Here is a 27440-nt window from a genome sequence, read left to right as displayed (position 1 = left end):
GTGAATAGTTAATGTATATAAATAGTACATTTATGGTATGAAATACTCTATTTTCAAACGAAATAGATCTTGTAGATACTAATTAATATCTCGTATGTTCTGATTGGTATTGTGAGTAGGTGCTAAGCTTCATAACTTTTTATTCTTAAAATTCTCGAGAACATCTGGACAAATAATGTCGATCTTAGAGCATCCACATAGCTTTTAATGGTTACCGAATTAATGTTGGGGCTATTCGAGGTTGTTAGTAAATGCGCTAACTTATACGTTAGTCCCTCTTACCACTAAAGCCATGATCACAAAGGATAGTAGGGGCATTGTAAGGAGCAAATGAAGATGAAGATATAGTTTTGTATCTTTAAACTGTAGTAGCTTGCAATTCATGGGTGGAACCTGAAATCTGGAACCTGGAGAACACTGATTTCAAATACAGCTCAAATGATTTTCCTAGAATTTTGACAGTGTATGTATATCTTTTGGGGAAAAATACTAGCTAAGTGGAAACACAGTGAAAATCTGCTTTGACCGTTATAACTTTAAAAATATAATCATCTTAAAATTAAATTTGGTCTATCTGAACCCAGTTAGTGGGAATACCCGCATCTTTTCAGTTAAGAGCTTAATAAATAGTTCTAAGTTTAGGAACATTTTGTGCACAGTCTGGTTGCTATAAAACAGTTGGGACACTTCGATAAAGGCCGAGAGCTACACAGGCAGATTAGTAGACCAGACCAAAAGGACGCGTGGTGGGAGCTCTGCCATGCGGAGCAGGCCGTCCTAGCCCAGTTCCGAGTCGGGCACTGTCCAATAGGCGTGTAATTTGGACGGGTAGGGTTAGGGTTAGGGTTAGGGTTAGGGTTAGGTTAGGCTTATGATCAGATGACCATACAATGGGCACTATTCACGTGCAAAGTTCATGTCAGTACTGTCCCTTGCCATTCAATATAGCACGCTAAACTGTATTGCTGACCTGTGTCACAAATGTCAGCTGATCACACACAGTTAACCCTTTTGCGTCGTGAATAGGGTTATAACACTATATACCAAATCCAATGCTTTCTGACTCTTTCAGAATAGCAGTGAACATTATGCTGAAAAGCGTTGGAGCCAGCACACAGCCCTGCTTCACACCATTTGAGACAGGAAAAGGCTTGGAGTAGTCTCCGTTGTTTTGGACTCTTGCTTGCATGTCATCATGGAATTGGCGCACCATTGTTATGAATTGATCCGGGCAGCCAAATTTGGACTTGACTTGCCAAAGGTCTTCATGACTGAAGTTATCAAAAGCTTTAGTCAAATCTATGAATGCAGTATAGAAATTTGAATTTAGCTCTCTACATTTTTCCTTGAGTTGGCGGATTGCAAAGATCATGTTAACTGTGCCTCTACTTTGCCACAAAGCCGCATTGACTCTCCGAAAGTAGGCCAGTTTCTAGGTGGTGTTGTAGTCTATTCAATAGCATCCTAGCCAGACTCCTGCCTGCAATGCATTGGAGGGATATGTCACGAAGGTTAGAACATAACTGCATATTTTCCTTTCTCCTGAAGAGATGATGATGAAAACATATTTGAAATCTTGGGGTTTTATTTTGATCCCACATCATCTGTTAATTTAGCTGTCAGCTCTGAACTACGAAGTGAGTATATTTCAGCAGAGATGGAGTCAAGTCCCTGTGTCTTACCATTTGAGAGGTTGGATATTGCAGTCATTACTTCATTGGGCCAGGGAGGGTCAGCGAGTGAATGGTTTATTGGGACTTGTTCCAGGCGTGCGATGGCTTCGGCGCTAATGCTTGAGCACGGTACTGAAAAGTTGATCCCAGCAAACAAGTATTTCCTCCTTGTCTGTGAGAAGTTTGTTTCCATCAGCACTGAATGTGGGAGATGGGCCATTTTGCCGAGGACAGTAAAAAGCTTTGATTGAATTAAAGACACATTTGCATTTTTATTATCAACGTAGGACTGGATTTCTTCTGCCTTTTTGTTAAAACATGACTTCTTCATTAGTGTAGTGTTCTCTGCTTCGGCGGCAGGCTGGATTACACAGAGAGGCTTTAAAGCAATGTTGCTTATGTGTTAAAAGCTGTTCGATTTGCATGTTGTTTTTGTCAAACCAATCTTGGTGCTTGCGTTTTGGCTGACCAAGGACACTTTTAACCAAGTACACAGAGTCTCTCAGTTTATTCCAGCTGTTTTCCACATCCTTGTTCATATGCAGAGCTTTTAATTTCACTGTCTAGTTTGTTGATGAGCTCTTGTAAAATGTCTGGATTTGTGAGCCTACCAACATCTAGGCGCTTTGCATGCTTGCATTCTTTGGGCCGCCTACGTGGTTTGATGCATATTTTCAGCTTAGATAAGATTAGGCGATGATCAGTCCAACAGTCCGCTCCGCATACTGCTTTAGTGACTTTGACATCCTGTCTGTTTTACTGTCTGACAATGATGAAGTCTAGTTGATGTCAAAGCTTGCATCTTGCGTCTTTTTTTCCTGTGAGGCAGATGAAAAAGAGTATTTGTTATAGTCAGCTTTTTGGGGCTGCGCACATTTCTAATAACAATGAACCATTGATATTGCAGTTACCAATTCCGTGTCTACCCAGAACATTACTCCAGGTTTTCCAGTCCGATCCTACCCTGGCATTGAAGCCGCCCGGTATTATGAGTTTGCCTGTTTTGAGCGTTTTGTTTATTGCAGAGTTCAGATCCGAGTAGAAACTTTCCTTGATGTTGTCTTGGTTGGGGCATAGGCGCTTATTAGAGTTGCATGTCGCCTTAAGGTGAGGGGTAGACGGTCATTTATTCCCTTTAATAATCCTTCTTGTTGACTAATTTGGATTTCACCGCAAATGTACGCCTTTTGCAGATCCAGAAAAAAGTATAGCATGCGCCGTCTTCTGTTAACAGTCCATCTCGACGTTCCAGTACCACCTCATCGTGGTCGCCGGGTGAACACCCTGTTCTTTTAGGGTGGCCAAGGGTATGTAGTTTGCTCTGATAGGACTGGTTTGGTAGTGGTAATTTTGTCTATTAAAATTTCTTCTGTCACTCACTGCGTTGGCCTGATAAATTCTCGATTTCTTGAAAATGCTTTTACTCGAGAAGATTATCTTTCTGTTCTCCAACAAATCAACTAGCTTTTCCAACGACTCAGGTTCCTTGACAAGGATCTCCTCTCGTACTTCCTCATTTAGGGCACTGCGAATAGAGTCTTTCAATATTAAATCCTCCAGCTGATCAAAGTTCCGTTTTATTTTCGCCGCCTCACACCACTGTCGGAAGTTCTTTTGTAATGCCACAAAAATTCTCTTGGGCCATCTTCAATTGGGACAGTCTCATGCCATCTTTTTCTGCAGGCTTCCTCCGTCATTCCCACATAGTCTAGGAGCTCTTTTTTTATTTTCTCGTAGTCAGTGCAGTCCACTAATCTTCTCTGTGTCAGGGATTTGCTTAGTTTAGGTGTTATTTTCTCCTGCAACTGTGCCACCCAGTCTTCTTTTAATACCTTATCCCTCCTAGCTGCCATTTCGAACATGTCGAGGTAACACGGTAGATCTTCGGTTGTCATGGCAGGGAATCCTTTGCTCAGTCTTGGTCTCTTGGCCGTGACTCCGGTTGTTGCGCTTGGCGTTTTATTTTTTTCCTGGACAATTAGTAAATCAAGTTTCTTCATTTCTCTTTCGTGTTCCCTTTCTTTCTCTCTTTCCTGTCTATCTTTCTCTTTTTCCTCCAATTCCAGTTCTTTTAATCTTATCATCTGTTGCAGCTTGGACATTTCTCTTTCCTCCACCCTCTCCAACCTTTCTCTTCTTTGTTTCTCTACCTCACTCTCCTTTTCCATGTTTCACTTTCTAATCCTTATAATACACAGCACTCAGTACGTCTGCTACACTAAGTTTACAGAAAATGTTAAAATAACAGTCCTACTATTTCTTTTACCTTAAATTACTACCTTAAGAATAATTATAGTGTTCTATTGTAAATACAATAAGAAAATAAAATCAATCCTAATTTTGCAGAATATTTTTAGTCATAAAAGTAAATGATCAAGACATAAAAATACAAATTGAAATAATGATCAGATTATTAGATTCAGATAAGAAGTAAGAATACTTTGATTTAAAGACTCTTGCTTTTATAGCAAAAATTAAATTGGGAACGATAAAATCAGAATGAAATGACTGAAGCCTAAAAATTGAGAGGCTAGTATGACAGCGAAGAAAAAAAAAGCAGGAATATATATGATAGTCAAATTGAAACAAATTATAATAGAGGCAAGAAAATAGAGGCTAGAGAGTAGAGGGTTCAGCTACACGAGAGGTAACACAAATAACTTAACTCGTCACTCCTGCATGTGATCCAACATTCTTGTGATTCAACTTCGGGCTGTCGCTGTCCTCTCTGTACTGGCACTTCAAACCACTCCGTTCCTCAGGCCAAATTAAGGGGCATAACAGATGAAGAAAAATGTTTTAAAATAGAATGAGTGTCAAATTAACAACAATATAAAATGTAGAACAATATTTGTAAGTTTAAGTACATCAATACCAATTTATAACTGCTCTACTTATACATTTCTGCTGCGAGAGGTCCTGGTTTTCTTTCACAAGAGCCCCCAACTGTAAGGAACTCCAGGATTATTCACAGTCACCAAATGTAAAGGATTGGGGATTAATTCTTTACTACAGACACATAGTTCGATATTCTAGGGTATGATTCTCACATGCAGACCTTTACATGTATAAATATTATAAAGTACCACTCAACGAAGGAGTATAAAATTAGTATTTATTTACAGCCAACTGCAAGTTACACATATAATATTGAATGCATCATAATCATATTACTATTACTGAAAGACTAAATGTGCCCGAATTAATACTACAGAGCGCTTAGACTAGATTCATTGAACAAAAGGCTATCAATGCCACCATAATATTATCCCCAAATAGTCCGTTCACACACATAGCAAGAATATTAATATAAGTTATAACATCTCCTTACGCTAGGCATAAAAACTGGTAAACAAACACAAGCACCCTACTCGGACCAGGTCAGCTCTCCATCTGCTAGACTGACCGCTAGAAAACCTTATTGTCCCCCCTTGAAAATCCCGTGATAAAAACAATTTACAAACCAACTAATAAAATAAACAAAACACACACAATCTCACATCGTACACACCCCTGCTCTTGACACCCGCCAGTCACGGGAGACTGGCCAGGGTCATGGGAGACAGATAATGTTTAAGGCATCTTTTCTAGCCCCTTCCTCATTCTTAGAAGGTAAGCAGTGCATTCCTAAAAAGGGGCTGCTTAGACGCTCATATGGCTGCTGAGTTCCATTGCTGTTCCAGCCACTGGCAAGCGGCCATATGGTCTGGGCCGCATACGTGTAGGCTTATAGCTATGGCTGCCAGTGTATCCACACCTGCCACTTCGCCACTTGCCTATCGCCGCAGGGCTTTTTGATTGATGAACATGGGAGATGAGAATGTGGCTTGCGCTTTAAAAATGTATTAATGTGAGGGAGATTTGCGCTGCATCAGCCTCACTCTCTCGCCCCTTGCCAGATGGATACAGTGGCAGAACAGAGTCCAGACAACTGGAGCTGCTTTGGGGTGCAGTGGATGACCAGTGTACCCTACATGTCCCACAGTCGGTGCTCCAAAATGTTCCTCGGCGTTTGCTAGGTGAAGCCTGATGGCCCTTCCACTTGAGCGTTATACACCCGCAGCTAGACTACACATGCTGGTGGTGGACAGAGACCATAGTTCCACCAGATTCTAGCTCTGGCTAACCCTCACCTGGTTTGGCCCGTCAGTCGAGACGGTTTGCTGGGGTGTGGCCGTTGACGCATGCAGGCAACTGCTTGGAGCCACAGGTGACCTAGCATATTGCACATTCAAACAATTATTCCCTAGACACCAAAACAAGCCATCCATACAAGCAATACACGCGGGTCGTCACAAATCCAAATTGATATTTCTTTTTATTTAGAGAACAAAATACCAAGAAAGGGGAACGGGAGTGTACGAAGGACTAACTTTTATTTTTTTTTTGCGTGGGGGCCCCCAAAGTGCTACTAAAATCAAGGGGTCAAAGATGTGAGACCGTGTATGTGTCGTGGGAGCAATATGAAGCGGGTCTTTCCAAGTCAACTCTTTGTAGGAAATTATTATGCGCAGGTAAAAATCAAAACAAAATGGGTGTACCGGAGAGAGAGAAAAATTAGATAGAGAGAATGAGAGAGCGGGCCCTGGAATTTCATTGTAACAGATACAATAATTAAAGTGCTAAATAATGTTGTTTTGTTGATCGTTAAAATGTGACGAGTTTATTAAAATAAAAAAAAAACACGAAAAGAAAAGGATGTTCCGGCCAGAAGAAGCAATATAAAGCCTAAGAACAAATCCGTCAATAATCTTCTATATATATATAAATCTCTTCTTCCCTCAAAAGTTTAAACAAGAAGTAAAGGAAAGATCATTCTCTTATTTCTGCGGATAGTCCACGAGAAAACACAAGAGTAGTGTTCACACTACGGATGGCTGCCTGAGCGGTGGACTGTCCTTTAAATTTATCAAACCCTGCCCGCTCCCATCCCCCTTTGTTCTGTGGAAGGTTTGGACTAGAAAGTAAACTATCTTTAACTCTGACGAACATTCGAAACATTGTAAAACATTTTACAAACAAATATTTTAAAAACACAAAACAGGAGCGCCGGACTTAACCATTGTGACTTAGAAGTCATGAAAAGAGATTAAGTAATCTACTATGTATATATATGTAAATAGCAGGGCCGTACTTAATCATTGTGGGGCCATATGCGAAACGGATTTCGCAGGGCCAAGTTTGTGTAGGGAAGCGGACAATAAGTGAAATTTAAGAGTTTGTATTAGAAAGTAAATTTGTCTAAACATTTTATCCATTCTTAACTTTGTACAGAATTACTTTACAAACCTTGCATGTAGCAAAGTCATAAAGTATATAGCAAGAATTACCAAATATGTCCATCTATCTTTGAGAATTGTTGACCTCAAGTAATTCTTCATTAGTTTGAGGCACGAAAAGCTTCTTTCACCAGGTGACACAATTACGGCTGATGCATATTGCCACGCGTAAGAATGACACCATAAAATGACAATTTTTGTGTATATATTTCCGTATATTTTAAGGACGTTTTTGTATATTTTGCGATTTCGGGAGATTTCCAGGAGCTCCTGGTAAATCGACAGGAGGGCGCTGGAAATCTCTTTTAAGTTATACAATGGTTTAATTTATTAATGTATACACCTTGAATTAGAGCGGGTCCTATGAAAGTGTGGGTCATATGAATCTATATATATTTAATTCTCTTCATCGCTCAAGAGTTTGGACGAGAAGAAGAAGTAAAGGAAAGATCATTATTTTATTTCAGCGGATAGAGTTATCCCACGAACTTTACGAGCTTTGCGTGTAGCGAAGTCTTAGAGTGTATCATGAAAATTTTATTTCCTACATAGATAACGCTCAATAGCAACAATTAATGAATGCTTCAATCTATCTACAAGAATTGTTGAACTAAATTAATTCTTCATTAGTTTGAGGCGCGAGAAGCTTCTTTCACCCGATTACACAATTACGGCTAATGCATAATGCCGTTTTTATTTATCGCCAGCAGGATAGGCGTTTTCCATATTGAATGACACCCCAAAATGAAAATTTTGTCTCTACATTTTAGAGATTTGTATGAGTTTTCAAAAGATTTTTTATAATTTCCGGAGATTTCCATGACTTTTTAATATATTTTGCTATTTCAGGAGATTTCCAGGAGCTCCTGGAAAATCAGGCGGCCGCGAGAAATCTGTTATAAGTCATAAAATGGTTAAATTTAATAATTTACACATAGAATTAGTGGGGGTCCTATGAAAGTGTGGGGCCCACTGCGGTCGGATCGGTTGCTGTGGCCTATGGCCGTCCCTTCAAAATAGCGGCGTATGCTATAAATAATAAAACGCCTAGGAAAAAAATCAACGGGCCTAGCCGGTGCGTACTACTTGTAAGTTACATAAGGACGGTCTTTTTTGAAAACAAAAATTAAAATGTTTTTCTTGTTTCGTTTATGCAGGTCTGGCGGTACACACACACATGAGGCACTAAAGAAAACCAGGACAGATGTATTGGTGGAAAAAAACGGTGATCGACCTGAGGTGCAGGATTTGGTAGTCCTGATCACAGACGAGATGTATACGAGTCGTGAAACAAAACAAGAAGCAATGAAGCTGAAATCTAAACAGTATCTAAAGGTTAGTTTTAAGACTTCCATCTTCTCGAGATCTTCAACTTCCAAGATTTGCATGCATATAAGAATAGGTCGTGACAAAGGAACTAAAAGTTGTGTTGTGAGCGTAAAATGCTGGAACTACATTAATTGTTGAGAAATACGCATATGTTAAAAGTTGCACAAGAAAAAATGGCAAGGACATTGAATGATGTAAAACGGGCCCTGGTGTGTAATGTAATCTATATCTCTATTCAAGTCACAACTTCATGGAACCTGGAACCACAAAACGGAAACCTGAAATCTGCTAGGCGCTGATCTCAAAAATGGCTCCAACGATTTACCTTGCAATGTAACAGTTGATGTATAGCACTGAGAAAAAGACCGTTATCATTTTGAAAGTAAAAAAGGAAATTCATTTAAAATTTGGCTATAGATCTAGGTTAGGATTCTTTGTAAAGCAGAAGGACGGAAAGAGGGGAGGGCGGGGTAAAAATGTTCAATAGTTTCTTTTAAATCTAACATTCATTAATTTTTTAGAGACAAAAAAATCGCCCTATAAGTTGCATAAAAGAGGTATTGTCTTTACACAAATATTTTACATCTTCTTCTTGTTAAATACTTGGATCTCACTGTGATGAGTTCTGCTTCTTTATTACCCAATATTTATCGATTTTGTATTATAATTATTATTCTTTCAATACACTCTGTGGTTTTTTCTTCTTATATAAATAATGGCACAAACAGAATCATCTTGTTGAAGATGTATATAAATAACATGACAGCAGACAGAAGAAACACCTGTGTTCTTTTCTTCCTTCTTTAGTAAACTTCTTCTAATTGAACATCATACACGTAGATTGTCACTTCAATAACAACTTGACTTGCTCTGCGTCTTCTTTGACCTGACTCCGGTTTCTGAAAATAGATCAAATTAGGTCACAGTATCAATTCGTGACAATCACTGACAGTTTTATTTTAAATCTCTAAATTTTAGAATATGATAGATCGTTGACTTTAAAAAGTAGGGACAGGATATGACCTTTTATCTCTGTAGATCATTTATTTGAATCTTTTAAAGTGTTCGTTCAAAATCTAACTGCTGATTGTATTCAAGAGTGAAGAGTGAAAAAACAACACTAGAATCCAGTTCATGTGATCTTAATTCATCCCGAATTTTATTTTCTTGTCTAGTGAAGAAGTTTTGTTGTGAGTCTCGCAATAATTTGTTGCTCCTGCTTGTGTTGTAGATTTTGACCATCGGTGTTACAAAAGACATTGATGAATCAGAGATGAGGAATGTTTCATCCGGCGCTGACTTGTTCCTAAAGATTAATTCATTTGCAGAGTTCAATCGCCATATACATAAAGTAAAACCAGTCATTTGTTCTGGTAAGTGCCACTAGTGGGAGTTTTTTTTTATTGCGTTCATATAAATAAATATTACAAAACATCTATTATAATGTATAAATTGCTTTGTAAACAGAATGTGTTTTTACAGACATTTTAAATATTAATTCCTTTTAAAAACGTTGCTTTAATTAAATGTGTGTACACTCGAGACAAGAACGCGAAGACTTAAAGTTTGAACGATTTTATTTTTCCATTTCAACTCCATCAGAATGTTTTTTCGTTTTTTTATATGTAGAATCAAAAAAGATATCTTATATGCTAACCTTGTGGAGGGTGTCAGACCCAAGGTTCCCCCAAGACTAGCCTACAGAGATGTCTGCAAGCGAGACATGAAAGTCACAGACATCAACGAAAGTATGTGGGAAGAAATAGCCAAAGACCGGAGAGCATGGAGACAGACTGTGCCTGCTGGGACGATCCTCACTGAGAGCAAAAGAAAAGAAACGGCCTTAATCAAGAGGACAAAAATAAAGCTGCCCTGTTAGCTAGCCCTGAATCAGATGCATACACATGCACGAATTGTGGCAAAGTCTGCCACTCTAGAATTGGCTTGATTAGCCACACTAGATTCTGCCCCGTCTCAAAACTAAACCAAAACCAGTGACTCAACTGGGCGCATCTATTGCCTTTCCATACAAAAGGAGCCATATATATATATATATATATATATATATATATATATATATATATATATATATATATATATATATATATATATATATATAAAGTATTTTTATTTGTGTAATTTCACTCTTCAGGTTGCAAACTCACGTCGGATTAAAAATAGATATTTGGGAAGCCAAAGCGGGACAGATGTCGATCTTGGGATGTAAAAAGAACAGGCTTAGATTATTTTGAGGAATATTGCTTTCAACAGCTTAGACTTTAGTACTTTGCATCAGAATGTACACACACAACTTACTCTCAGTGTTGGCCTACACACTCAATAATTAATAAAATGGCAGGCTCGCTGAAAAGTTTTTTCTAAGATCTTTCTGTAGGATCTATATGAAAGAGTTCACTTGTCAAATAGGCGGCTACTTTCCCTGAAATACCTGGTACTCATGAATTTAGTAAAAGTTTAGAATTGCATCATCAGGTAAATGTATGATACGCAAAAGTGCCTTTTGCAATAGCGAATTGATCTATATAACAAGAATTTAAGTTTTGGAGAAGAACTTTCATAAAGGCTTACTATGAGCTACCAATGGAAAACTACGATCTGTATTCAGGGTTAGGGTTAACCCAAATGTGCGACAGAAAACTGATTGACATTTCTGGCATCGCAATAAACTGTGGTTGATGATATTTCTTGACCTCTTTATTAAATGTGAATTCTGCCTGTAGCTCCCTATTACTTCAATGTTCGTTTTGTCTGCGACATTTATTACCTTAGATTTAAACATACGCTGAACCATGATTATTTCTTGGGGAGGGGGCATGGGGTGGGTTAAAAATGTTCCATTTTGTTGAAATATCATTAATTAGATATTAAGAGTAAAATAATAGCAATTAGAAGTTCAAGAACATTTTGCGCGCCGTCTTCTTAGTCTGGATCTATAGGACTGCTATTAAAATTTCATAAACTATAAGTAGAATTATACCTTCGCTAAAACAACATTTTTTTCAGGGGTGGGGGGAGGAGCTGGGCCAAGCTATTTTTTTTTAAACTTATCATTTATTAGTTATTAAGAGCAAATTAATTGCCCTTACAAAAGATGTTCAGCTTATAAAGGAAGAATTACCTTTTTTTAAAATTAAAAAAAAAATATTTTACTTGTTTCGAAAGTTGATTGTTCCGATATTTCTTTATAATTCTTCGAATAGCTTTTGAAATACTTCTTTAGACTCTTATAGGAGATTTATTAAATGCATTAAAGACATTAACAAGTCAACAATTTCTGCTATAACTTGATCTACATTGTTTATTTGGCTATTTCAGGTGGTAATGTAAGTTTAAATGCTCAGCCATCAGATCAGGGTGTCAAGGGGAAAAATGATTCAAGTCTTCAAAACTTTGAGACCAGCACAACCTTTAAAACTAGTCTGACATCATTCACCTATCATAATAAATTGATGACATCCCTGCCATTAACTATCACGCATCAACCAGAATCTGTGTCATCGCACGTTGATTCTGGCTCAATATTTTCTACTTCTTCGGTGTTTTCTGTAACATCAATACCATCGTTACCTTTGATTACCTTAGACAGCAGTGTGATGCCCTCATTATCTATCTCGCCAACAGTGATATCACCGTTAAAGCAGGTTTCCAAGACATATTCGCCGAACACAGACTTATTTTCATCAACAGTAATGCAGGATATTGTAACGATTTCTGAATCAAACTTTAGGTCAAATCAATCAATAAAGGACACCGTGGTTTTACCATGGATCTCAACTCATGAAACATTGTCACCTACATTTTTGTCACATACATATTTGACTTCATTCATTTTGAACACTGCAATGTTAGTATCTCCATCTAGTTCCGAGATCAAACCATCATTAGTATCATCAGGTTCTGAAATACAGTCATTTAGTGCAGAAACTGGAGTTTTAGACACATTAATATTTCCATCATCATCAATTTCGGACACCGTCGCCTTGCCATTACTTTCAATGATCAACTATCCTGACCAGAACCGAGAAGCAAATAACAATCTGCCATCCTATGTTCCAACTAACTCTATCTTGTCTTCATCGGAAGTCTCTTTCTCTCTGCCTAAAGAATTATCTTCCCTGAGTTCAGTTAGAACATCGTCTTTAAAAAACAACAAACTCTTGGAATCGTTCACTTCGTATACAAATCAGTTCACAGAAAGGGCTCAGCCTACTTCAAGTTCTGTATGGAATCAGTCAGTCATGATTGAAAACTACAACGCATCTATTGTAACTGGCGCCGAGTCCAGTAGAACGCTATGGACTTATCTATCGGCAACAATTGCTGGTTTTATCGCCGTCTTGTTGGCAGGAGTTTTTTTGGCTGTTGTATGGAGGAAAAGTCAAGAAAGAGCTCGCCAGGAAGCAGCACAAATAAATGTAGAGGCTCAATGACAGAGAGAGACAGACAGAAAGAGAGATAGAGAGAGAGAAAGAGAGAGATAGAGAGAGAGACAGAAATAGAGAGAGAGAGAGAAACAGAAAGAGAGAGAGAGAGAGAGAGTTCGTATTATGAGACCTACATTCAAGGAAGAGGTGGCGAAGAAGTAGCACAAATAAATGTAGAGGCGCAATGACAGAGACAAAAAGAGAGAGAGAGAGACAGAAAGAGAGAGAGAGAGAGAGGGAGAGAGTCCATATATTGAAACACTTTATACATAATATTTGTAAGAATATTTATCAGCTTGCTTATATTTCATTTTTATTCATAAAACTTTTCCAATCCTATATTTAATCATGGATTATTTCCTTAAAAATGAAAGGTTAAGTTCTCTTTACTTACAGTTTTTTTTCAACCGAAATACTGTTTAACTCTTTCTCTCCGTAATTATTTTTCACGTTTCGATGGAATTATTTATTTTGTTTCACTAGCCTATTATGATAAAACTATTTGTATGCAATCAGGAAATGTTATCTAAGGTATACAATTATAGAAGAAAAATGCTCTTTTTATAGAACACTAATTAAATTTTATAAAAGCAAAATTTAATTTAACTTAACGGGGTCAAATCAATGTTGGTATCGTCAGTTAGGAGTGAAAGAGTTAAAGCCAAATAAGTATGTCTGTTAGTATTATACTTACAACTCTGAACAAATGATCCGGTAACGGCGATTTCTTCATTTGTCGCTGAGCTCTATTAAAACAAAACTTAATGCAGTTTATGTGTAAAGCACACAAAAAGTTGAACATGATTATACAATATACGTTTGTAAAACTTGCTAACATTGAAAACATTAGGCAATATACGTTTCTAGAACTATTTAATATTGGTTTCTTGTATGGTCTAATGATCAGAGTGCTGACGTAGTAATTTTAATAACATTAGTTCCTTTGTTGTCTCCCCTAAGAATAGTGAGTGATGTAATCTCTTACAGTGGAGCCTGGGAGGGTTTCAATAATGTCATTAAATAATATATACTTGAACACACATTTCCAGATTTTTTTAAACAAACAGGTGACCGGGCCTCGTTCATTTCATTAATTTGTTGAGGAAATATATTTACTTATTTTGGATCGGGTAAAGACTCCCAATGTACTTGGCGATTAGTAAAGAAAGTCTCTTAAGTCCCCATACAGAGAACGTGTAGGAGGTATCATCATCTTTTTTTTTTGAAGTAACGTCATTATTTCATAAGATAAGATACAGTCTAGAAAACCGCAGCTCACATCGAGTCGTTTACATTGCCTAAATGTATTGGGCACTTTATTGGCTTGGAACAAAGTCTTTGCAGTGTAGCGTCTCAAATGGTTATGTTCAGACATAAATATTGCAATTAGTATATTCATAAAGTCTTTAGTACGAAACATTAAGTGACGCAAAATCTCTACATGCACTTTGTAACAAAACATTGCGTTAGTATTCTAAAGAAGCGTTTCCGAGAGGATTCTCTGTTACGCTACCACCTTTCAGCTCACTAAAAAAGATTGCCTTTGACATATGTTCGTCCCCCATACGGGATACGTGCCCTGGACAGCATAAATGTCGAACTTTAAGAAGCTACAGCCGGGGTTTTACCGAGGTTTATAGTTAAATCAAAAGAGGCTTCAGCGTACGCAAATTCGTTGACAGCGAGCTAGATATCATGTTTAGTGTGGGCAAGTAAGGCGGAGAGAGCTGTGTTATGACCATCTACTTAGTTGTAGTACGAAAATGAACGATTGGGTAAAGACTACTAATGTGAAGAGTTGCTTTAGAGTTTGTTAGTTCTAAATGTAATTGTACATACGATTAAATATAAAGTCTCTTAAGTCCTCCTACAGTCTAGACAAACCACAGCTCACGTCCGTCTTATAGTTTTACAATGAATCTTTTACGTAAAACTATTGTACTATTATTGGCTTGGAAGAAAGTCTTTGCAGTGTAACTTCTCAAATAATTACGATCAGACATTTAATATTGTGATTAGTATATTCATTATGGCTTCAGTACGAAACATCAAGTGACGCAAATCTCTACGTTATAGGGTAAAACAGGCACTTTGTGATAAAGTAAAATGGCAAATTTTTTCTTAATTGATTTAAACTATGCGTTGGTTTTCTAAAGAAACGTTTCCGTGAGGCACCTCTGTAACGCCGATCACCTTGCCTTCGGAACATGTTCGTCCCCCATATGGGATACGTGCCCTGCCCAGCCTGAATGTCGGACTATAAGAAGCTCATACCGGCTTTTACCATCCATTCATCCCAATGGCGCTTCAGCCCGAGGAGGGATATGGCCTACTTCAACACATCCCTCCATTCAGATCTCTCGTCTCTCACATCCAGGGCAAGCATAAATATGGTCCGCCGGTGGTCGATTAAGATTTTCTTTTCGCCGTCTGCGTCTGTCCTCTGCAGCAGATTTTCTTTTGATCTCAGATGTGTATCCCGCGGCCTTTGTAAAGAGGGACTTCTTATGGTCCAACAGTTACGCTGTGCAGGGCACGTATCCCGTATGGGAGACGAACGTATGCCAAAGGCAGTCTTTTTTTGGTGAGCTAAAAGGTGGTCGACGTAACAGAAGGGCCCCACGGAAACGCTTAATAAAACTAGCTTAGGCGCCAACTTGCCTTAGCTGACATAGAAGAGAGCACCTGGTTGCATGCGGCCTCAGAACGAGACAGCTGGAGGTCACCAGCAAAATAATAACAAAGTAAAAACGACCTTCACGTCTCAACGCAATTAAAGTGCAAACAATTTATAAATTACTTAAAACACAATACTTAATCATATATCGGCATATTTAATCCCATTACTTCTCTTTCATAGTTTCATAATTAAAAAAGCTACATTAGATGGTGTGCAATAATTGGTTCATTAAAACTTGTTCTTGTTTGCAAAGAAATGTTTTAGCCATAAACTTATCTATCTATCTGTATTATAAAGTAGAATGTAAGGTGTCAGAATGTTACGAATAGAAATCAAAACCATTTGACCAATCTTGATAAAACCTGGCAGAAATGTTCCTTGGGTGCTAACTTAGACCGTAGCGTATGTATTGTACCCTAAAACAAACTTAAGACCCTCAAAAAAAAGTTGACCGACTCTATTAGATAGTTGACCGACTCTATTTCACCCGACGACATCCATCGGTCCTTAGGCTTTCATGGTTGGAGTTCTCGTCAAAGGTACTGACAGATAAACAGAAGTCTTTAAGGTCCACAACAATAAGCTTGGACGTAGACCCAACGTCGCAGATACATTAGGAACAAAAGCTTCAGGCACATAGCAGACTTCTCAAGCTTCTTCATTTGTCTCTTTCCTTTGGATTTGGTACATCCCATTGAGGTCGTTGCAGCAATCTTTGCCACGTTTCAAATCTTTAAAGTCACACCCGCAAGACTTGCCCACAACACTGTCACAGATGGTACTACATACCCCAGCGCCTCTATCACCACTGTTTGTGCATCCACAGTCCTGACCAGGTAACTGCTCCTTCATTAACGTGTCTATTTTGTCTTTCGCTTGCGACACCATTTGATCACTTTGGTCTTTTTGACCTTCCATTTTTAAAAGATTCTCATCCACCTTGTTCCTGATCATGTTCACTATCATTTTCATTTCTTCACGTATCGAGTCGTACATGTCTTTTAGTGAGTCTTTCATAGTTTTCAAAAGCTCACCGAGATCTGGATCCACCTCCAACAAATATGTTTCGGATCCTCCCCTCCATCAGCCAGAGCCTGCCGAAGACATGCTCTTAGAATGTCCTTATTCTTTTCATAGCGTTTCAGACGCCTCCACTCGAGCTCTACTTTCAGTTCCTTTAATTCCAGCTCGTCTAGCCGTTTCATAGATGTCATTTTAAATAAGCTCTTACCTAATGCCTCCGTTGAGTCACCCAACCCCACTTCTGACACCAAATGTAAAAACTTAAGTGTGACGACTCAACGAGACAAGGATGTTTATTCACAGGACATCACAAATACATTATAAAAACATCTATCTCTAGCACAATCTTTTCATTATGGCTCTAGACTTGGGCGGAAATCGTTCTTCTTCCTAATGTAAACATCCTTCCTAGTCTGCTTTCTAGAAGTGCTCACCTTCTGCACTAACCTGGAAGGCGGTGCGCATGGCAGGATTATTACAATATATATATATGAGAATAAAAAAAAAGCAGTATTTCTGAACCTTCAGTCATGTTGGTGGCCTTTCTCTTGTCAGCTAGGGGTCTGGGGGAACGCTGCAAACTTCCCTAGTGGGGTTCGGGGCTTCGACGCCAAGCGTTGTCTTGCATTCTTCACTGCAGAAACACAGTCTCCTGACATGCACAGCTCATTTTTCATCCTACTAAAAAAAGCAGGTCAAATTAAGTAAAGTAACATGGGGGGCGTGGGCCGATCTTGAAGTGTGACTGACAATCGAGCCACAAGTAACGTAAGTTTATCTTTATTAGCCGTATTTATCGTAATATTATCTTCATGTTGAGTGAGACCTCTTGTAGTCTTTTTTGGTCAGCATAAGAAGTTCACAGAACGGTGGTTAAAAGCTCAAAAATATTACATTTTCAAGAACCTTTTGAATAATGTTTTACTTAAAGAATATTCTAATATGAATTTATAAATTCTAAATTTTCCAAAATCAAATCTTTCTTAAAATAATTATGATAAATTCATGTGCAATTACATAAAATCTGTCGCCATATTTGACCATTTTGTTTTAAAACTTCATGTTTTGGTCTGGAAAGGGGAGGCGGCAGTAGAGTAAAAACGATTAATCCACGCTCCTTTTTATAATTTCTGCTAATGATTTCATTTGGGATTAAAGAATTGGGGGTGGGGCGACATAATAAAAAAAATGTAATCTATAGCATATATAAATTATATTAGTGACAGGTTAAAAAAAATGTAATCTATAGCATATATAAATTATATTAGTGACAGGTTTTAAAAAAATGTAATCTATAGCATATATAAATTATATTAGTGACAGGTTAAAAAAAATGTAATCTATAGCATATATAAATTATATTAGTGACAGGTTTAAAAAAAATGTAATCTATAGCATATATAAATTATATTAGTGACAGGTTTAAAAAAATGTAATCTATAGCATATATAAATTATATTAGTGACAGGTTTAAAAAAAATGTAATCTATAGCATATATAAATTATATTAGTGACAGGTTAAAAAAATGCAATCTATAGCATATATAAATTATATTAGTGACAGGTTTAAAAAAATGTAATCTATAGCATATATAAATTATATTAGTGACAGGTTAAAAAAAATGTAATCTATAGCATATATAAATTATATTAGTGACAGGTTAAAAAAAATGTAATCTATAGCATATATAAATTATTGTTATAAACTTGGTGGTGGCACAGAGAGGGGTAGTGGTGTATGTGTAGTCAGCCGACGCAAATCGCCCCAGGCCAGCGCTAGACGAGCGGTCAACCGTGACGTGCTACGACGGTCAGCCGAGTCGAGTGTCAACAGGACAGTTCGGGAAAGATCGCCGTCGTGAACAAGAGCTCAGGAGCGTCACGAGAGTTGTAGTCATCTGACCACCTAGAAACGTCGAGCGGCGTTCTGTCCGGTTCAAGAAGGCCAGTAGGGATCCTATATAAGAGCGGAGGCGACGCAGTCAAGACGGTTCACGACAGAAGGTCTACGACAGGGCTCAGAACACGGTCGACTACAGCACAGTTCAACGGTGTGGTTCTGTACGGAGCATTACGACGGTTCAGTGCGGAGTACTGTCAAGTACAGTTGAGACGACTGGCGTCTTGATCTTGGTCTGCGATCGAGTCCGACACAACGAGCCTAGTGTGTGAAGTCAGTCCTGAACTGTTGAACCCAGTGCAAGCCCGGAACGAGACGGAGAGGCCAGTGCAAGAGTTGAAACGCGGAACGGTGTTATCGGAAAGATATTTGTACAGTCTTGTGTTACGTGCTGCCAATTGTACAGTATTGGCTGTTATTTATTCAACCATTAAAGTGTTACGTTACTTGGAGCCCTGAGTTGTCAAGTTCTTTAAGTTGGTGGTGTATGGTGCAGTTTGCAGAGAGCCTGGATAGTGAGATTCGTAACACTGGTGTCAGAAGTGGGATCGGATCGGAATCGGATTGGATCGGATCTACTATGGCTCGTCTGAAACTGCTGTACGAACTTGAATTTAGAGAACTGAAGAAAGAACTCCGTGATCGAGATCTGAAAACGAGCGGAAATAAAGAAACCTTACAAGCACGCCTCCGAGAATGTATAGTTGAAGAAGAGGAAGATCCAGACACGTATCTGTTTGAAGTCGCACCAACTTTAAGAGAGTTCTTGCACCAACAGCTAGATGACTGGAAGGAAGAGTTGCGGGCTATGAATACGACATGGAAGAAGTCCAACGAAGAGACCTGTACCAAGCTTGAAAAGATGTATACCTCAGTGAAGGAAGTGACGAGCCCCGTGGTGAAAACGATGGACGTGGTGGAAGAAACCCTGTACGACCAAAGAGACTTGAAAAATAAAGGAGCTGCGCCATCGTTAAACAATGAACTACTAGCCACCCAAAGCTTTGAAGAAATATGCAGTGACAACGGCAATGCTGATGAATGTGGTGCTGCCGGTCAATCTGAAAACAGGGAGTACAGACCTGTGGAGCTGAAAGAGACAGATGAAGAGACAATGGAAGCTGCCCATAGTTCGAACGAATCTTGTGCTGAAGCTTTACCTGATATGAGCACCTAAAACAGCAAAACAGATCAAGAGAACGCTGATTCTGAATACAAGCCTGTTGATGAGGGACGTTTACATGATGGAAGCTACCAGCGAGGCTTGGACCCTACAGACGTTCGTCCAGATGCTAAGCTCAGCGAGAGAAGCCCTGGTGGTGATAATGAGGACCCATTGAAACCTGACGAAGCCGTTGAGAGACATATCCAAGTCGAGAAATATCAGCCAGGTCCGAACCTAACAGGCGTTGGTCCAGCTACCAAGACTGGAGAGGAAAGTTCTGATGGTGGTAAAGAGAATCCAAGGCAGTCTGACGTTGACATTGATGGACATTTGAAAGACGAAAGTCATCGACAAGGTCTAAAACCAACAAGTGATCGGCCCGATACTGAGACAAGAGAGAGAGGTCCTGATGGTGGTGAAGAAAGCCGAATGAAGCCTGAGGCCGAAGACGAGGGACCTTTGCATGAGGAGTGTTGCCAACCTGCCCCACGAGCATGCACTCCAGACAAGGCTGAAGATGATGACCTGTCCCACAATTCCCTGTCCTGTGGATTTGAAGCCCATCCCAGTCCTTCTTCGCAAAGACCTATGAAGCCACCTCTTTGGTCAACAATCTTGGTAATCCCTGCCCTTACATTCTATACCTTTCCATGTGTCAAGTGGCTGCCCTCAGTACCGAACGACAAGAGAGCGAAGCAACCACAACGTCACTGCAACAAGAGGACGGTCAACTGGAGGAAAAGAAGAAGAAGGCGTTTGCGTAGTCCAACGTGCATGGTGATTCTACCAAGAAATAACTGCAGCCACATGAAGACCAACTGGCGGAGAAGAAGAAGAAGGCGACTTTTGCTGAGTACAACAGGGATGACGATGCGAACACGACGTCGATGCAACCAGATGAAGGCTAACTGGAGGAGAAGAAGGAAACGTTTTCTGAATTCAACGTGGATGGCGATAAAAGCACGACGTCCATGCAACCAGGTGAAGGCCAATTGGAGGAGAAGAAGGAAGCGACCATTGCTGACTACAACATGGATGGCTCCATCAAGCTCAAGAGGCAAGCCAACTGCCTCTGATCGACCCCCGCCTGCAGCGATGAAACCTCACAGCCAATGCCATGATGTTGATTCTGTCCGGGACGGACAGATCTAAGGAGGGGGCAGTGTTATAAACTTGGTGGTGGCACAGAGAGGGGTAGTGGTGTGTGTGTAGTCAGCCGACGCAAATCGCCCCAGGCCAGCGCTAGACGAGCGGTCAACCGTGACGAGCTACGACGGTCAGCCGAGTCGAGTGTCAACAGGACAGTTCGGGAAAGATCGCCGTCGTGAACAAGAGCTCAGGAGCGTCACGAGAGTTGTAGTCATCTGACCACCTAGAAACGTCGAGCGGCGTTCTGTCCGGTTCGAGAAGGCCAGTAGGGACCCTATATAAGAGCGGAGGCGACGCAGTCAAGACGGTTCACGACAGAAGGTCTACGACAGGGCTCAGAACACGGTCGACTACAGCACAGTTCAACGGTGTGGTTCTGTACGGAGCATTACGACGGTTCAGTGCGGAGTACTGTCAAGTACAGTTGAGACGACTGGCGTCTTGATCTTGGTCTGCGATCGAGTCCGACACAACGAGCCTAGTGTGTGAAGTCAGTCCTGAACTGTTGAACCCAGTGCAAGCCCGGAACGAGACGGAGAGGCCAGTGCAAGAGTTGATACGGCGGAACGGTGTTATCGGAAAGATATTTGTACAGTCTTGTGTTACGTGCTGCCAATTGTACAGTATTGGCTGTTATTTATTCAACCATTAAAGTGTTACGTTACTTCGAGCCCTGAGTTGTCAAGTTCTTTAAGTTGGTGGTGTATGGTGCAGTTTGCAGAGAGCCTGGATAGTGAGATTCGTAACATTATATTAGTGACAGGTTAAAAAAATGTAATCTATAGCATATATAAATTATATTAGTGACAGGTTTAAAAAAATGTAATCTATAGCATATATAAATTATATTATTGACAGATTAAAAAAAAAATTAATTTCTTAACTAAAATATAAAAAGAAAATAGTATTAGTTTGTCCGATGGGCAGAGGGCGATTGCATAATACCCGGTACAACCCTTATAGTTTTAAATTTACTAATGATAAAGTTTGAGACTCGAGTGTTGTGCGACATAATATACAAATGGGTTCATATTATCAATGTGTAGCCTATATTATATAAATATTCAACTCCCCCCACCCCACCATATCGGCCAACAGGGGAACGACATAATATAAAGATCGGTTAAAATATCAAAAACAAGTTTTAATCCTATAGATATTTAATTGATTCTGTTAGCAAGCTGTGATTTCTACAAATAAATGGGACAGTACCCCCACTCGAAAGTTTAGGATGCCATCGTCCCCTCTCCACCGCACCAAATCGGCGAAATAATCTAAAAATAGGTTGAAATGTAAATAATTAGTATATATTATTAACATAAGTAATAAATTCGTATACAAATTGTGTGATTTCTTTACTTAAATTCGTCCGGCAGAGTGGGGCGTCGTTCGCCCCTTCCTCCCCCACCCTGAACTCCCCAGTGCATACATACAAGAGTATAGGATTTTCAATATTGTTGTAACCCTTTTGTCGACAAGAATAAACGATCCGTTACTCAACGGTGACGCTGATCATGGTAGTGCTGTCTGGAACGTGATAACGAGTCGTGCGAACTTGGCTCTCACGACAAGAAGCCTGAAGATTGCTGCGAATATCACAGCGATGAGCACAGACCTGATTATGTCAACGTGATTCCTGCTGCCTACACCCAGGGGTTTAATGGTATCTCTGCTGATGGGACTTTGCAGGGAGACTGGACCCAACAGACGCGTGTCCCGATACCATAACTAGCAAGAGAAGCCCTGAAGGTGGTCACGAGAACTCATTGAGACCTTATGAAGCAGTTGATGAACATTTGCATATTGGACTTAACCCACGTTATTTATGTTTACAGATTGGATGATAGACGAGAATATTTACCATGAAATGACTAGAAAACAGGTCGGGAGTAAAAACAGGCTACAAGGTCACATTTTTTTTACAGCAAAATGTGGCCATTTTTTGACAGCAAATGCCTAAAAAAGGTTTGCTGGCAGTGATTTAAGAAATGTTTGATGATGATGATTGTCTCAGATGAAGGAACGAAACCTGAACTACTGACCCAAATAGCACAGTCCACAGCAGCCCTTTCAAAACTTAAAATAATATGGAAGGCAAAGGTCTAGTCCTCGGCACCAAAATCAGACTGATGCTCTCCCTGGTCATTGCCACATTCTTATATGCTTGTGAGTCTTGGACGCTGACTGCAGAGCTAGAAAGGAGGATTCTAGCAATGGAATTGAGATGCTACAGAATGATAATAGGTATCACATTTAAAGACCGCATTAATAACCAAGAAATTAGAGACAGGGTTACTGCAGCGATTGAATCCCACGTTGACCATCTAACTATGGTAAAAAAAAAACGCAAGCTAAAAATCTATGGCGTATTACAAGGTTTTCGGGGCTCGCAAAGACCTTCCTTCATAGAACACTATGCTGTGGGCTATTTCCGTTTTTTTTTAAAATGCATATTCTGATGTATCTACAGTACATTATACTGCTATTAAACCATTTTAGTTCAAAAACCTAATGTGCTTTTCATACTTAGGACTTTTATCCTACAGTGCTGTTCGGCGCATTGGGCGGGAAGCTGTATCCTCTTCCCACCTGATGTCCACTGCTCTGAGGTCCTCCATGAAGGTGTGGCGCCAAATTATACTAAGATGTTCCTGTTTGCGCTTTCCTCGTATTGGCCTCCATGTTATCGCAACTCTTGCTATGCGTAATTCATTTTGTCGGAGAACATGTCCCTCAACTCTCATGCGACACTCTGTCACACCCTTACTAAGTGGTCGACTCTCAGTTCGGCATAGGACCCGATCTGTGTAACTGACTCATAAAATCCGTCTTAGCTATCTTTAGTATTTTTTAAATTTCAGTAGATGACTTCCATGATATATATATATATATATATATATATATAGGTCCTTGGCATTTAGTGTAGGCTAGGTGTTTCCTCAGGCTTTTTAAAAAACATATAGTCCCCGCATTTTAAAGGAGTTTTCGGTCTTGGCAATTTTCTCCAATACTGACATAAAAGGAAACATCTAGGTCTGAAGACTGTAACCGGAATATCCATGGGACAAGGTGGGGTTGGTCAATGGTCCATTCTCCGCCATCCATAGAGCTCTCCAAATGGAACTTTTCTGCAGTAGAAAGCTTAAAGTGGACTGTGCCCTGTGTATGCCCTGTGGAATCGTCACATCCTGGATCCAGGCCCCTTCACGATATCACATTCACCAGATCCAGAAAAACAAACTTCATGATGGGTTTATATCTAGTATTAGAATGCAGTGAGACAAGGACCTCCGTCTGGTGTAGTGCAATCCAGACCTCCGTCAAAAAGCACCTAGAGGGGGGGAAGGTCCACTATTATTCACTTAGTGAAATGCAAGTGGAAAGGCAGTGGGGTTATTTATTTCTCTTCTTCATTTCCAAGCCCCGATACCCACACGGGGGAGTATCGCCACAGGGTGGAGGTTCGGAGTCAGAGTTTTCTTTCTCCTAGATGGGTTGCGTTATTTAAGCTGACGTGCCCCATCAACACGAAGCTAAACTGGTTTTGAGGCGCCAGTGTTCCGCCTTTCATCCCTTCTCTCTTTTTGTAAGAACAGGTTCCGACGGATTTTTAGGAAAGTCACACGTGAATGCCAGGAGCTGGATTTGACTGTCAGAGGCATTTTGAGACGCAAGCCATGGGAGCATTTGTTGGAAAGTGGGTACTTCAGCAGATGACTTCCATGCTATATATATATATATATATATATTATATATATATATATATATATATATATATATATATATATATATATATATATATAGATAGATATATAGGTCCCTCCAGTTCTGAAAATGGCAATGAACATACACTACGGTCTCCAACATGATCTAAGAAACATTTATGCCAAGTTTTATCAAGATTGGTCAAACGGTTTTAATCTTTATTCGTGACTTACACCCATACATGCTTAATACATACATGCTTGTTGCATTTAACTATATATATATATATATATATATATATATATATATATATATATATATATATATATATATATATATATATATATATATATATATATATATATATATAATAAACACACACACACACACATATATATATATAAATATTTTCCAGTTTTCCCATCTCCACTGACCAGGTCATCAAAGCACAATTGCCCCAACGTTGTAAAAGTAAACAAACTCAAGAAAAATAACCGTAAGATCCTGCAACTGCGCAGCGGCCACTTTTTAAAAGTGGTTTTAATTACCTGTTCCGTTTTGATGCTGAACAGTATTTGTGTCAACTTATCCTCCAGTTGTGTCCTGAGAGCTTACTAAAATATCACACAGTCACTCTCTGTTGCAATCCGTCGCACTTGTGGAACAGTGTTTCTACTGTAAAACATGACAAAGCCAGTCATTTATAAGTTCATATTCATAGTCCTGTCAGTTTTTATAATAAGACCAAATATAACTGTGGAGGCTAAAGAGAGTAAGTAAATAGTTAATGTATATAAATAGTACATTTATGGTATGAAATACTCCATGTTCAAACGAAATAGATCTTGTAGATACTAATTAATATCTCGTATGTTCTGATTGGTATTGTGAGTAGGTGCTAAGCTTCATAACTCTTTATTCTTAAAATTCTTGAGAACATCTGGACAAATAATGTCGATCTTAGAGCATCCACGTAGCTTTTAATGGTTACCGAATTAATGTTGGGGCTATTCGAGGTTGTTAGCTGTTATTCCCTCTTACCAAAAAAGCTTTTATCACAAAGGATATTAAGGTAAGTGCACCGTAATGAGCTAATGAAGATATAGTTTTGAATCTTTTATTATAGCTTTTATATAGCGCTACTTTCATGCTTATAGGATGCTCAGAGCGCTTTTGGTCCAATCTAATTTGTGGACCAGTGTGTGTGTAGGGGGGGGTGTTATCTAGGAGTTGGTTTTCCGTGCTGCCTTTAGGCGCTCAGTAAACACAACTCTGCCCGAGTCGGGTGTCGAACCTCGAGCCCCCTTCTAGGTAGCCAAGCCAAGCTAAGTTCAGGCACACTTGGCCTCTCAACCACGCTTCCCACAAACTGTATTAGTTTGCAATTCATGAGTGGAACCTGAAATCTGGAAACGGGGGGACACTAATTACATTATAATGATTTTCTTAGAAATTTGACAGTGTATATATATCTTTGGAGAAAAATACTAGCTATGTGGCAACACAGTGAAAATCTGCTTTGACCGCTATAACTTTAAAAATATAATCATCTTAAAATTAAATTTGGTCTATTGGAACCCAGTCAGTGGGAATCCCTGCATCTCTTCAGTTAAAGATTTAAATAAATAGATTGGCGTTTAGGAACATTTAGCGTACAGTCTTGTGTAGAAATTATTAGCTGGTTTGCTATAAATAATTTGTCACTATACACATTTGCGTATAATACTTATACAATTTGTCAATACATATTATCAATACTATTATCTCAAACTAGATCCATTATTCTAGTCTGGACTACTCTCTGATAGTGTTGCCATACCAGAATGTTTTTTTTCCACTGGAAGGGTGGAGTCTATATTTATAAACGAAAGGGCTCTAATGTACAGACATATCACTATTTTTTTCATTTGTCAAGAATCCCCCAAAAATATCAAAATTTCACTAGTTACTACTTTCTGAAAGCCTACACAAATTAAACACCTTTCACGAAGCTAACCGCAACGGGTAAATTTACCGAAAACGATTCCTTATTTGCCATTTCGACCCAAGTAAGTTGATTTTAAAAAATTACAAATTTATATTTTCGTTTAGATTTTGTAAATTTCCACAGATTTTAGTAAAAACTTGGTTAGCACAGTCGGTAGCGTTTCAAACTCTACGTCAGATGGTCAAAGGCTCAAATCTTTTATCGCACGATATTATTTTTATATATGTTTTTAAATAGTTGTTTTTGTTTGCACAATTTAAAATGAGTAATTCGATCTATATAAAAGTTGAAACAGAATTTATGACCTCGATCCTCGATACGTTTTAACACCTGCTTAAACGTAGCATATACTAGAATACACAAAAATAAGGGTTGAGGGGCGTACGCACAAAGTATTTAGCGAGCATTTGCAGGATGTAATAAGAAAATAATATTGTGATGTGATTAGTGTAATTCTAGATCTAGTTTCCTATTTGGTTATTAAACATTCTATTTTGTTATTTTATAATCCTTTCGTTGAGGTTATTTGGCTAAGTTATAGCAATTGGTGTCAGATAGTGGGATCCTCTACGAAAGGGGAGAAGATGGTCTAGATCTATGTATGGGACATTGAACGATTCCATTTTCGGGTAAATCAACATAAGTTTTGTTTTTAGTTGATCAACGTTTTAATACTAGATGGCGTCTAAGAAAACACTTAGTCAACTGTCATTACAGGAACTTAGGCAGGAACTTAGAGGTAGAGAGCTGAAGGTGAGCGGCAACAAGGAGGCACTTATGGAGCGTCTTAGGCAAAGCATGATAGAGGAAGAACAGGACCCGGAGACCTATGAGTTTGAAATAGAACCGACTATGATGGAGCTTTGGAACATGATACAAGAACAAGGCAAAACAAAATAGAATGTTTAATAACCAAATAGGAAACTAGATCTAGAATTACACTAATCACATCACAAGGGTCGTTTTCATCTCTAATTCTCTAATCATCGGCCATCTTGACTTCCTCTCTTATTTCATGTCTCGGTCCTGTGTCTCATGGTGCGCAGTCTCACACCTAATGACAGCGTGCATTGTAGAGTCATAACAATATATAGCCTTGGAACAA

At 39.0% G+C, this 27440-nt stretch overlaps 2 protein-coding genes across 4 annotated transcripts in view; both read left to right on the top strand.

The window, feature by feature from the left end:
• The window catches only part of LOC129925914 (mucin-2-like), a 42979-nt gene that overhangs the window by 217 nt on the left and 15322 nt on the right, over window positions 1-27440 (top strand). Inside the window, exon 1 of one of the 3 annotated variants that reach the window (XM_056027492.1) lies at window positions 24916-25120. The exons of 1 other annotated variant lie outside the window; for it this stretch is intronic. In XM_056027492.1, the coding sequence (XP_055883467.1) occupies window positions 25033-25120 (88 nt within the window). In that variant the 5' untranslated portion in view covers window positions 24916-25032. Of the gene's footprint in view, window positions 1-24915; window positions 25121-27440 lie in introns of those variants that run through there. One more of the 3 variants, XM_056027493.1, reaches the window with a different exon arrangement.
• On the top strand, window positions 8113-13270 carry LOC106051970 (uncharacterized). The gene is made up of 3 exons (XM_013207199.2): window positions 8113-8287; window positions 9513-9654; window positions 11618-13270. The coding sequence occupies exons 1-3, from the start codon at window positions 8225-8227 to the stop codon at window positions 12730-12732; spliced, it is 1320 nt and encodes a 439-aa protein (XP_013062653.2). The 5' UTR covers window positions 8113-8224; the 3' UTR covers window positions 12733-13270.

Source organism: Biomphalaria glabrata, chromosome 4 (genome assembly GCF_947242115.1).
Source record: "Biomphalaria glabrata chromosome 4, xgBioGlab47.1, whole genome shotgun sequence".
Classification (NCBI taxonomy): Eukaryota; Metazoa; Mollusca; class Gastropoda; family Planorbidae; genus Biomphalaria; species Biomphalaria glabrata.
Note: the sequence above shows the minus strand (reverse complement) of the source record. Positions and strands in the feature narration are given on the sequence as shown.